We start from the raw sequence: 12352 nt of genomic DNA on the forward strand, positions 1-12352 counted from the left end.
TTGTCATGAAAGTACTGAACTGGTGAAGGTGATTTACTTATCATATTGTTTTCACTTTATCCTTTGTTCAAATATTGGTGCAGATGAAGCAGAGATGCCAAGGAAAGGTCACTAGGCTACATATGCACTGTGGAATGTCTGATTTATTCAACTGAGGGTACTCTAGGATTGTAACTCTCACCATTGTCTGTTCTGTGTTTATTTTCTAGACAACAAGGAGGTTGTTGGTTTTGAGGAGTCATTGAACCTTCTACAATGCATGCGTGAAGAAATAGTGCTTGATTTCAATAATGAACATACACCCAAATACTTAATGCTGTTAACTTTGTCATCTGCATACATGCAAATATACAGGTCTGTGTGTGACGGGAGGGAATCATCATTGGCAATGAGTTTGGGGACTGGACAAGGCATAATGTGATCCTTGTTTGCTGTACTGGTGGGTTCAATAGTCAATTAAAATCTACTCTATTTCCATTGTGACTGGTTTCTAGCCAGAATCCTTGGGAAAATAAAGGATAATCAATCAACGATAAACTGATCAGTATTAGCATCTGGGATCCGCTCTCAATGTCTGTCGTGGCAGGAAGTTGTTGGAATTCGGTTAAAACCCGATAGGATTATAACAGAGCAGAGTTCTCTGTCGAAATCCATCCGACGAAGTAATAACGACTTTATTTTATTTTATTAATATGTCAATAGTATGTGCTTGCACAGGAAGCTCTGTGCTTACTATTGCTATCAAGGTTTATGAGTGTGTGGCTGATGCTATCGCGCTAGTTAACTTAGCTGTCCAACCACCTATCTAACGTTAGTTAGCTAACGACGTTAAATAAATAGCTAGCTAGGTGCCATGCCGGTTGGAGACAGACGGGTTGATGTCAGTCAGTATTTAGCTAGAAGCTAACCACAACAGCCTGTCGAACACAATAAATTAAAACAGACGGAGCTAACTAGCCAACGTTAGCTAGCTCACTTCGTTAGGTCTCGGCCCCCATATGTAGCTAGTTTAGCGAATGTAACGTTAGTTAGGTGGAGGATTCCTTTGAACTCTGCTTTTGGACCCTGACCTTATTCTGTGTGTATTCCGTTAGGATTCTCGATGGATAACACCGGATATTGCAACGAGAGCAGCACAAGTGACGAGGACATGGTGGAGATAGCAGGGGCGACGTTAGACTTCTCTACCACAGAGGATGTACCACCCTTGGACCGAGACAAAGGTTCTGGTAAGGCCAAGGCCTGTCTGTGTTGTATTGATTTTACACACACATCTTTTGTGCCAAAACAAGACATGGCTATCGCAAATGTGTTATTTTATTTGTATTATTTCACACCAGAATGTGTGACACTCTCTTTTAAATCCTCACGTCTCTCCTCCCTTCTCATCCAGGGGATAACCCAGGTATGGAGGAGGTGAACGGGGTGCCTAAGCTGATGGACCTGCTGGATGATCCGGTACCAGGGGTGGGCACCTATGAGGACTTTAACACCATAGACTGGGTGCGGGAGAAGTCCAAAGACCGTGACCGCCACAGAGAGGTGACCCACAACTATTTACTTCCTTGTTCTTTTAACTCTTTACTAGGGCTGTTGTGGTGACCGTATTACAGCCACACCGGTGGTCACGAGTCATGAAGGCAGTCAAATTTCCACGGTCATGGTAATTTCGCTTCTCCATGCTCTRATGCTGCTCATGGTCATTCATAGCCTACCAAACTTGGTAATTCGTAGCCTAACTACCTGGTACTCAGCACTCTATTGTCCCTCTAATCACACTGACATCAATGCAAATGTATTTGAAAATCTAATCAAACACTCCATGAGAGTGCATGAGCTCATGTTGTGCAACATTTCAATAGACTATGTAATTGCGTGAGAAAAGAGAGAGTGATGGTCTCTACTAAAAAGAGGATCAGCTTTCTATAGACTAGGCCTACTATTTATTTCTCAACTTTCCTAATATTTGAAAACTTTGCTTATATTTACTACAGGAGTATAGCCTACCTGGCTGACATGAAAATAAACCACGTGGAAAAGTGTCCTCCATTCGCTATTTAAGTGCATAAAGCAGGTGCATGATAATGGTCCATTCTAAATCAGAACAAATTTCACAAATATATTCTTTAGTATATGTATAGAATATTAAATCAAGAATAGTCTGATGGGTGATAATATTAGCCTATCACTTGTGAATTACATATTATCACTTGTGAATGATACCCAGCATAAGAAACAATGCCTTTTTTTGCGACTTTTTCGAATCATAGTCGCACACCTCACGTAGCCTAGCCCATAGGCCTAAATGTTTTAATAAGGTTTGTATCACAACTAAAGTGGCCAAATAACTTCTTAAAATGAAGCACATTAATCCGCTTTACAAGGTGTGTAGAGCCTAACTAGCATATTTTTTATTTTTATTTTTATTTCACCTTTATTTAACCAGGAAGGCTAGTTGAGAACAAGTTCTCATTTACAACTGCGACCTGGCCAAGATAAAGCACAGCAGTTCGACACAGACAACAACACAGTTACACATGGAATAAACAAAACATACAGGAAAAAACTATGTTTACACGGGACAGGAGGGGACAAGMCAAAAACACACGTCCGACTGCTATGCCATCTTGGATCAACATTGATAACATATATAAGCAGCGCGTGAGTTTCAAGTTTGGGGAAGATAATTTTCACCATAAAAATGCACCTTTATAATAAAAGCATTACATGCATAATTGCATTTTGATAAGGGTGTTTTCCGCTAATGGAACGTTCGCACTTATAGCCTACTACCATGTGCGCATTGCTGCGCTTATAATGTGAAGAAATAGCCTAATAGTTTATCAACATTTTAAGCTAAACGTTCTGATCTGATTAATTTGGGAACTATCGTATCCCACAACTGTCCCAGACTATGTTTGGAATATTTATTTCTCGCACAGAATAGAATAGGTCAACCTTTGCACTATGGGGGATAGTAGATTGACATAGGCTAGTGCTTTTGCTGTTTGTTAGGCCTACTTATCTTGTTGGCTGATGAAAGTAAATGTGGACAGTTCTTCCAATATTTTCAATATGCATCTTGGAATTGGATAAGGACGCGTGCAGTTGCGTCCCCGATGTGTCTGTCTTCACTTGTAGCCTGTGAGAAAGACCCGATCATGTGATGGAGCTCGCAGCACTTAGGAAGAAGGGCACTACTGCATGGATTCTCTTAGGGTGAATTAAGGACACACAAAGGGGATGCCGCTGTGAAATTCTAGGCATTATCAAGTGCTTGTCAAATTGTGACTGATGTAGTGTGCAGCCTGCGCAAAAAACAAAGCAGAGCTCATGCCTTTCAAGCGACCTTTTTTCAAATCATCATTAGTCGCATCATGCCATACAATGTATTCAAAATCCAAACATAGCCCAACGTTTGTAGAACAACCAAAGTTACATTAATAACTCTAAATTAAGCATATAGGAATACCTATTTCCTAATGCTCAGCACAGACTAGCTGCATGTGCATACTCCCTCAAATCGTTTGGAGAAAATATTCTTTCCATTTTATTTCAGCTTTGTTCAATTGTATTCTTCATACTCTAGGTAAAAAGAGCCAGCATAATGAACAAAGTTAATAACGCCATTTTTGTTAATGTCCAAATAAAACCAGAAGGGGGCAGCAGACCTTCAGGGTGTGTATCTGCTATAGATAGTGGAAGAGGGCTTCTGCATGGGGGATGTTTGTATAAAGACTTTGAACATCCATAGTTATAAGTATATCATTACATTCAACTTGGACATCCTCAAGGGTCTTTAGCACATCAGTGGTGTCGATATTGAATGCTGGGAGGGAAGGAACCAACTTTTTAATGAAAAAAATKGACAAATTGGGATAGGGGTTCCATGAGACTATCATTACCAGAGACTGTAGGCCTCAGAGGAGGATCAGATAGATCCTTGTGAATCTTAGGTAGTCCATAGTAAGCTGAACATACTGGGTGAGGGGTGATGAGGAAATCCCTCTCCTTTTCAGTAATCCAACCTTGGTCTACTGTTATTAATGTATGCATCAATTTCACTCTTTAAAAAAATAGGTTGATCAGCTTTAATATTGCAGTTATATTGTGGCTTCTATCAATGTAATTGTCTGCATTTCCAATCACCCATTTATATATTTTTGTAAATATATATATATATAATATTAACATTTTAAAAMTATATATTTTCCTTATTATTTTCCCCTAACCCTAGCACCCCTCCCCTAATTGGAGTAAACTAATGGACAACAACACTTTTAAGCTTATGCATACTATATACATTTTGCCAGCTTATCAATTGACTATGACTTCCCAAATCACCCAGCAGTGCTATTTTAAGAGTTAGCACCAAGTAAATGCCATTTTTCAGCCCTTTCCTGAACCTGTGACCAAAAACAAGCTACMTATGGGGAGTACCAAAACAAGTAATCTAATGGTTTTGTCTCTTCGCAGCAAAATCTGCAGAGCTGGGATGGTTGTATCCCCCATTTATATAACATTCTATTGGTTGCAAGAATTTTGTATACTAATTTAAAATGGAATATAAGTTTTGAATCCAGTGTTGTTTTGTGTATCAGTTCGTAAACCATGTGCCATGGAATCGGTACATCAAAAATCTCCTCCCAACTATTTTGCGACCTGTAAATTGTTTGGTCCTTAACCTCTTAAATGTAATGTAAAAATTTAGATTTCCGCCAAAATAGACAAGTAACTGCCATTCATGTGTAATTACATGATTCTGACTTGCCAAAACGTGGTATATTTGGAAAGAAAACATCTGGGAGATTATGAGGAAATGATCAGAAGATAGATAGGAGTTACATAGTTCAGAATACACAAGACCAAGCACACACAAAATAACTGTTTTATTATTATTTTTATTTTTTTAAGTAATCTTTCATTGACAGGCTAGAAGTGAATTATTGATTCCCAGAGCTGGAAACACATCAGATGGCTTCCACAACATGTGAACAACATCAGGGGAAAAATGGTATTGATAGACCTAACAACTAGAAATGGGCAGATGTTTTAGTAAGTGGTGTCAGGTGTRGTCACGGGACGTTTTCAAGTGTCCCTAAACCTCTCTAAAGTGGCATATGTCTCTAAATTAGATAATTTCAGTGCCATTACATATTTGCAATCCCTAAATGCTATTTGTTCAGTATAAAAACAAMATTTTTACCATATCAACCTCACAAACATTGTGGTGGTGTTATGGGATATCCAGGGTACATTCAAGTGTCCTTTCAACCTCTCCAAAGTGTCAGAATGTGGAAATTTCACTGTTTTTACACACTGGATGTGCCTAAAAGTTATTATTCACTATAAAAACTAATGTCTACAACACCAACCTCTCTCAAACATTGTTGTGGTGTCGGGGGACATACAGGGGATATCCAAGTGTTTTTTCAACCTCTCCAAAGTAGCTGAACGTTTAGCCTAGGCATATCCAATGTATTGGTCCCACATACAAATGAACTGTTTACACAAACAATATAAAAGCAACAGATATACATAAAAAGTCTTATCAAACTCAAACTTGGTTAGACACATGTCCTTCACWAAAAAAAAGGTCCAAAAAATGTAAATAAGCCGAACTATTTAAAAATGGCATTGTTGTTCGTTTTACATCCCAGGTGTAGATGATTAGATTTCACTTTCACCGTAGCTTGTGCATGTCGTGATGGTCTTTGACGCAGTCCCTCACTGCCAGGAAACGCAAAGCGAACTGGCATTTCAGACAGAAGATCTGGMATTTCACCCTTTTTCCCCCCCTATCTTTTGTGCGATGCTTGCGGTTCTCCCTTTTTGTCTTTCGGCATGTGTGTTGGATAGTGGCGCTCAGCTGAGGACTGAATGTGTAGTCTTTCGTTTTGTAGACTTCTTAATCATTTGTAATAGTGATGCACTGATATTAGCGGCCTTTTAATCATTCTAGTACAGTTAAATAGTTAACACACACAGATACAGCGGTCTAAGGCACTGCATCTCAGTGCAAGATGCATCACTACAGTCCATGGTTCGAATCCATTCTTTATCTCATCCAGGCGTGATTGGGAGTCCCATAGGGTGGCACACAATTGGCCCAGCGTCGTCCGGGGTAGGCCATCATTGTCAATAAGAATTTGTTCTTAACTGACTTGCCTAGTTCAATAAAGGTTACACACACACACCACACTGACCAAAAAGCTATTTTTTTGGCATTTACGTATGTCCCCATTACCAGTAAAACATAATCAAAACCTATTTTTTTCACTTATTTGCTGTGCTGTTTCGTTGTTCATTTGTTCATTCTCAACCAGGATTTCATCATACATGTCAAGCRGTGAAGTTTCAGCTCTGTCTGTCCGTGGCCWCTCTTCCTCGGTKCGCGCTGTCACTGTGTCTGTGTCCATCTTGTCCAGCTGTGTATGTAACATTTCATGTAAACCCYGTTTCTTGTCTGCATCGAAATAGCGGTCCTTGTACCTAGCATCGAGCATGGTGGCGACACAGTAAAGGGAGAGTGCCACCGAATCGCTTGTTCACAGCCTGTGTCGGCAGTTTTATTGAGCAGGTGTTTCAATGCCATGACAGAGGGTATCACGTCTGCTACAGGCACAGTTGATGAGCTTATTTCTCCAGTCAGTTGTTTGAATGGAGCTTGCTAGTGTGTTCATGTTTCAAACATGTTCTCACATGCCATTGAAATGGCAGCAGCGGTATGACAACCAGCACATTCATGAGCATGCAATACGACTTTCCTCAGTACGAAATCCTCGACGACCTACTGTGCTGTCAGACTCAGCATGCTCATGGGGCTGATATTTCTGGTCCAAATGTCAGTCGTGAAGCTAATAGCAGTGACGCTATTACTGTGTTACTCCGGTAGGGCAACATCTGAAAAATAGCACACTTAGTAGTGTGTACCGTTGCTCGACCAGTTCGCAAAAGCCAACATCACCGGCAGGTAGCCTAGTGGTTAAAGCGTTGGACTAGTAACCGGAAGGTTGCAAGATCAAATCCCCGAGCTGACAAGGTAAAAATCTGTCGTTCTGCCCCTGAACAAGGCAGTTAACCCACTGTTCCTAGGCCGTCATTGAAAATAAGAATTTGTTCTTAACTGACTTGCCTAGTTAAATAAAGGTAAAAATATATATTTTTTAAATCATCCATGACAGAGAACGGTTGATTGTTAAGGGCAATGAATTCCATTATCTTGGCGTTAATGGCTTTCACATTTTGAGTTGTCTCGCTGAAATGTTCTTACTCTTTCAAATAACTACTTGATGACTGCTCGATCCACACAGCAGACATTGTGGGCTAAGTTAGGAATGCTGTGTTGCACGTGAAGCGCAACATTTGACGTGGCGTCATTACATCATGTACCTACGTTATTTAGGTATGCACGTCAGCTCTGACATCAGTTTTGCACATCGGCGTTAAACTAGACATCGGACCGATGCCGATGTTGGCATTTTTAGCTAATATCGTCCAATTCAGATATGTTCACCGATATATCGTGCATCGCTAATTTGTAACGTATTCAGCTGGCGCTGCTCGTAACTGGTCTATAAAGTGGTAGCCATTTAAATTGCCAACCATTTCAACATATAGCTATAGACCAGAGAGCATGGAGCTGTAGAGAATTTCTTCTTCTCTGTTGAAAGTTTCATTGTAACCATTTAGTACCTTCCAGCTCACGCTGTCGGTCCCGCTGGTCTGATATGTTAATTCTTCACAAGGGGTTTTATGCACTCTGGAAAAGGGGCGTTCCATGATGTTTGGCATAATGTCTGTGCTCACGTGGGCGTGCTCACTGACAGGTTAAGACATCGTATGAAAAACAATTATCTCATTTAGAAGGCTAACATCACATTACATCTTCTCACAAATAGTTTCATATTTAATCATTTAAGTTCCACAACATCTAGATGTGAATCTGATCACTGGGAAATATACACATTCAGAGAGAGTTTTGTTGTTCTACTGTCCTTAGTTACATCACAAATTAGTAATGAATTAGACATTATTGTTCTTTAAGTACCCACGGACCCTTCCAACTGTTTGGATTACAGAAATATTTTTTATTACTCAACCTTTTGATGTTACCGTACTGCCATGTCTCTCTGTGGTAACAAAGGGATTTRGCTTCCATTTCTGAAAGAGTGGGAGAGAGAGTTTTCCTGCTGTCATAAAACTGTGGGGTCCTGAGCTCTCTGGAGCAGGTTTTATCAAGAATCTTTCTGTACTTTGCTCCGTTCATCTTTCCCTCGATTCTGACTAGTCTCCCAGTCCCTGCCGCTGAAAAACATCCCCACAACATGATGCTGCCACCACCATGCTTCACCGTTGGGATGGTGCCAGGTTTCCACCTGACGTGACGCTTGGCATTCAGCCAAAGAGTTCAATCTTGGATTCATCAGACCAGAGAATCTTGTTTCTAATGGTCTGAGAGTCTTTAGGTGCCTTTGGCAAACTCCAAGCGGGCTGTGATGTGCCTTTTACTGAGGAGTAGCTTCCGTCTGGTCACTCTACCATAAAGGCCTAATTGGTGGAGTGCTGCAGAGATGGTTGTCCTTCTGGAAGGTTCTCCCATCTCTACAGAGGAACTCTGGAGCTCTGTCAGAGTGACCATCGGGTTCCCTGAGTTCTATTAGATAGCTCTGAATCCACGATATGGCAGAGTTGGAAAAGCCCTAAAACATTAGTTCTCTCAATAACAGGTTATGGTCATCTAACAGTACAGCTTCCACAATCTTCTTATCAATTTCTTTCAAGCAATCATCAGTCATTTGTGTCAGTGCAGTACATGTTGAGTGCCCTTCTCTATAAGCATGCTGAAAGTCTGTTCTTTGCTATTTCTCTGTAAATGAATTAACAAATTTCAAGTTTGGTAAAATAATAATTTTTCTACCTCTCCCACACGAACTTTACAAAATTCTAATTTACAATGCTTTTCTTTTTCTTCTTGCCAAAGTTTGCCCACTTTGCAAAGGAAGTCATCATTAAAATAATTGGCAACATCGAATGGTTTTGTGATGAATAAGCCATCCGATTCGATGAAAGATGGAGTTGAATTTGTATTTCTTCCCATAATTTCATTTAAAGAAGTAAAAAARWWTTTTTTTTTTACTTCATAATTATTTATATCATTGAACTTGGCTTAATACAGTTTATTTTTGTTGAGCTTAGTCACATAATTTGTCAATTTGCAGTAAGTCAGCCAGTCAGATATGCAGCCAGACTTATGAGCCACTCCTTTTGACCCATCTCTTTCAGCCATACAGTTTTTCAATTCCTCATCAAGCCTTAACAGTTCTAACAGTCAGTTTCTTAACAGGTGCATGTTTATCAATAATTAGAAGAAGCAATTTCATAAATTCATCAAGTGATGAACAAATATTTTAAACATCATGAAAGTGAGTCACGGTAAAATCTTTTGTATACAAAAGCTGGGCCTAAAATAGTGTAACTTTGGCTTTCCTGGATATAGTCACTATATTGTGATCACTGGGTATGGATACAGCTTTGCAAACAAAGTATTAGTAAAATTGTTATCAATACATGTTGATGATCTTGTTCCTGTATTGTTTGTAAACACCCTGGTAGGTTGATTAATAACCTGAAYCAGATWACAGGCACTGGTTACAGTGAGAAGCTTCCTCTTGAGCGGACAGCTTGATGAAAACCAGTCAATATTTAAATGTTTTTATTTCTCCTTTATTTAACCAGGTAGGCTAGTTGAGAATAAAATCTGATTTACAACTGCGACCATGCCAAGGTAAAGCAAAGCAGTTCGACACATATAACAACACAGAGTTACACATGGAATAAACAAACAGTCAATAATACAATAGGGGGGGGGGGGAGTATATATACAGTGTCTGCAATGAGGTAAAGGTAAGGCAATAAAATAGGCCATAGTGGCGAGGTAATTAAGATATAGCAATTAAACACTGGAGTGATAGATGTGCAGAAGATGAATGTGCAAGTAGAGATACTGGGGTGCAAAGGAGCAAAATAAATAAATACGGTATGGGGGTTTGATGGGCTATTTACAGATGGGCTATGTACAGGTGCAATGATCTGTGAGCTGCTCTGACAGCTGGTGCTTGAAGTTAGTGAGGGAGATTAGAGTCTCCAGCTTCAGCGATTTTTGCAGTTCGTTCCAGTCATTGGCAGCAGAGAACTGGAAGGAAAGGCGGCCAAAAGAGGAATTGGCTATGGTGGTGACCAGTGAAATATACCTGCTGGAGCGCGTGCTGCGGGTGGGTGCTGCTATGGTGACCAGTGAGTTGAGATAAGGCGGGGCTTTATCTAGCAAAGACTTGTAGATGACCTGGAGCCAGTGGGTTTGGTGACGAGTATGAAGCGAGGGCCAGCCAACGAGAGCATACAGGTCGCAGTGGTGGGTATTATATGGGGCATTGGTGACAAAACGAATGGCACTGTGATAAACTGCATCCAATTTGTTGAGTAGAGTTTTGGAGGCTATTTTGTAAATGACATCGCCGAAGTCGAGGATCGGTAGGATAGTCAGTTTTACGAGGGTATGTTTGGCAGCATGAGTGAAGGATGCTTTGTTGCGAAATAGGAAGCCGATTCTAGATTTAATTTTGGATTGGAGATGCTTAATGTGGGTCTGGAAGGTGAGTTTACAGTCTAACCAGACACCTAGGTATTTGTAGTTGTCCACATATTCTAGGTCAGAACCATCCAGATTAGTGATGCTGGGGCAGGTGCGGGCAGCGATCGGTTGACGAGCATGCATTTAGTTTTACTTGCATTTAAGAGCAGTTGGAGGCCATGGAAGGAGAGTTGTATGGCATTGAAGCTCGTCTGGAGGTTAGTTAGCACAGTTTCCAAAGAAGGGCCAGAAGTATATAGAATTGTGTCGTCTGCGTAGAGGTGGATCAGAGAATCACCAGCAGCAAGAGCGACATCATTGATGTATACAGAGAAGAGTCGGCCCGAGAATTGAGCCCTGTGGCACCCCCATAGAGACTGCCAGAGGTCCGGACAACAGGCCCTGCGATTTGACACACTGAACTCTATCAGAGAAGTAGTTGGTGAACCAGGCGAGGCCGTCGTTTGAGAAACCAAGGTTGTTGAGTCTGCCGATAAGAATGTGGTGATTGACAAAGTCGAAAGCCTTGGCCAGATCGATGAATATGGCTGCACAGTATTGTCTCTTATCGATGGCGGTTATGATTTCGTTTAGGACCTTGAGCGTGGCTGAGGTGCACCCATGACCAGCTCTGAAGCCAGATTGCTTAGCGGAGAAGGTACGGTGGGATTCGAAATGGGCGATGATCTGTTTGTTAACTTGGCTTTCGAAGACCTTAGAAAGGCAGGGTAGGATAGATATAGGTCTGTAGCAGTTTGGGTCTAGAGTGTCTCCCCCTTTGAAGAAGGGGATGACCGCGGCAGCTTTCCAATCTTTGGGGATCTCAGACGATGCGAAAGAGAGGTTGAACAGGCTAGTAATAGGGGTTGCAACAATTTCAGCAGATCATTTTAGAAAGAGGGTCCAGATTGTCTATCTCGGCTGATTTGTAGGGGTCCAGATTTGGCAGCTCTTTCAGAACATCAGCTATCTGGATTTGGGTGAAGGAGAAATGGGGGAGGCTTGGGCGAGTTGCTGTGGGGGGTGCAGGGCAGTTGACCGGGGTAGGGGTAGCCAGGGGGAACGCATGGCCAGCCGTAGAAAAATGCTTATTGAAATTCTAAATTATCGTGGATTTATCGGTGATGACAGTGTTTCCTAGCCTCAGTGCAGTGGGCAGCTGGGAGGAGGTGCTCTTATTCTCCATGGACTTTACAGTGTCCCAGAACTTTTTGGAGTTTGTGCTACAGGATGCAAATTTCTGTTTGAAAAAGCTAGCCTTAGCTTTCCTAATTGCTTGTGTATATTGGTTCCTAACTTCCCTGAAAAGTTGCATATCACGGGGGCTATTTGATGCTATTGCAGTACGCCACAGGATGTTTTTGTGCTGGTCAAGGGCAGTCAGGTTTGGAGTGAACCAAGGGCTATATCTGTTCCTGATTCTACATTTTTTTGAACGGGGCATGCTTATTTAAGATGGTGAGGAAGGCACTTTTAAAGAATAACCAGGCATCCTCTGCTGACGGGATGAGGTCAATATCCTTCCAGGATACCCGGGCCAGGTCGATTAGAAAGGCCTGCTCGCTGAAGTGTTTTAGGGAGCATTTGACAGTGATGAGGGGTGGTCGTTTGACCGCAGACCCATTACGGATGCAGTAATGGATGCAATATTCAGGTCCCCAAGAAAGTAGACCTCTGTTTACATCACATACACTATCAAGCATTTCACACACATTATTT

General features: G+C 41.2%; 1 protein-coding gene across 2 annotated transcripts in view; it reads left to right on the forward strand.

Moving 5' to 3' along the window:
* The first annotated feature begins 369 nt into the window (after nucleotides 1-369).
* The window catches only part of LOC111950567 (H(+)/Cl(-) exchange transporter 5), a 26276-nt gene continuing 14293 nt past the window's right edge, over nucleotides 370-12352 (forward strand). The window contains exons 1-3 of one of the 2 annotated variants that reach the window (XM_023968227.2): nucleotides 370-439; nucleotides 1095-1229; nucleotides 1394-1542. In XM_023968227.2, coding sequence (XP_023823995.1) covers nucleotides 1103-1229; nucleotides 1394-1542 — 276 coding nt within the window. In that variant the 5' untranslated portion in view covers nucleotides 370-439; nucleotides 1095-1102. Of the gene's footprint in view, nucleotides 440-554; nucleotides 663-1094; nucleotides 1230-1393; nucleotides 1543-12352 lie in introns of those variants that run through there. The other variant, XM_023968226.2, reaches the window with a different exon arrangement.

This window comes from Salvelinus sp. IW2-2015, linkage group LG23, assembly GCF_002910315.2.
Source record: "Salvelinus sp. IW2-2015 linkage group LG23, ASM291031v2, whole genome shotgun sequence".
NCBI lineage: Eukaryota > Metazoa > Chordata > Actinopteri > Salmoniformes > Salmonidae > Salvelinus > Salvelinus sp. IW2-2015.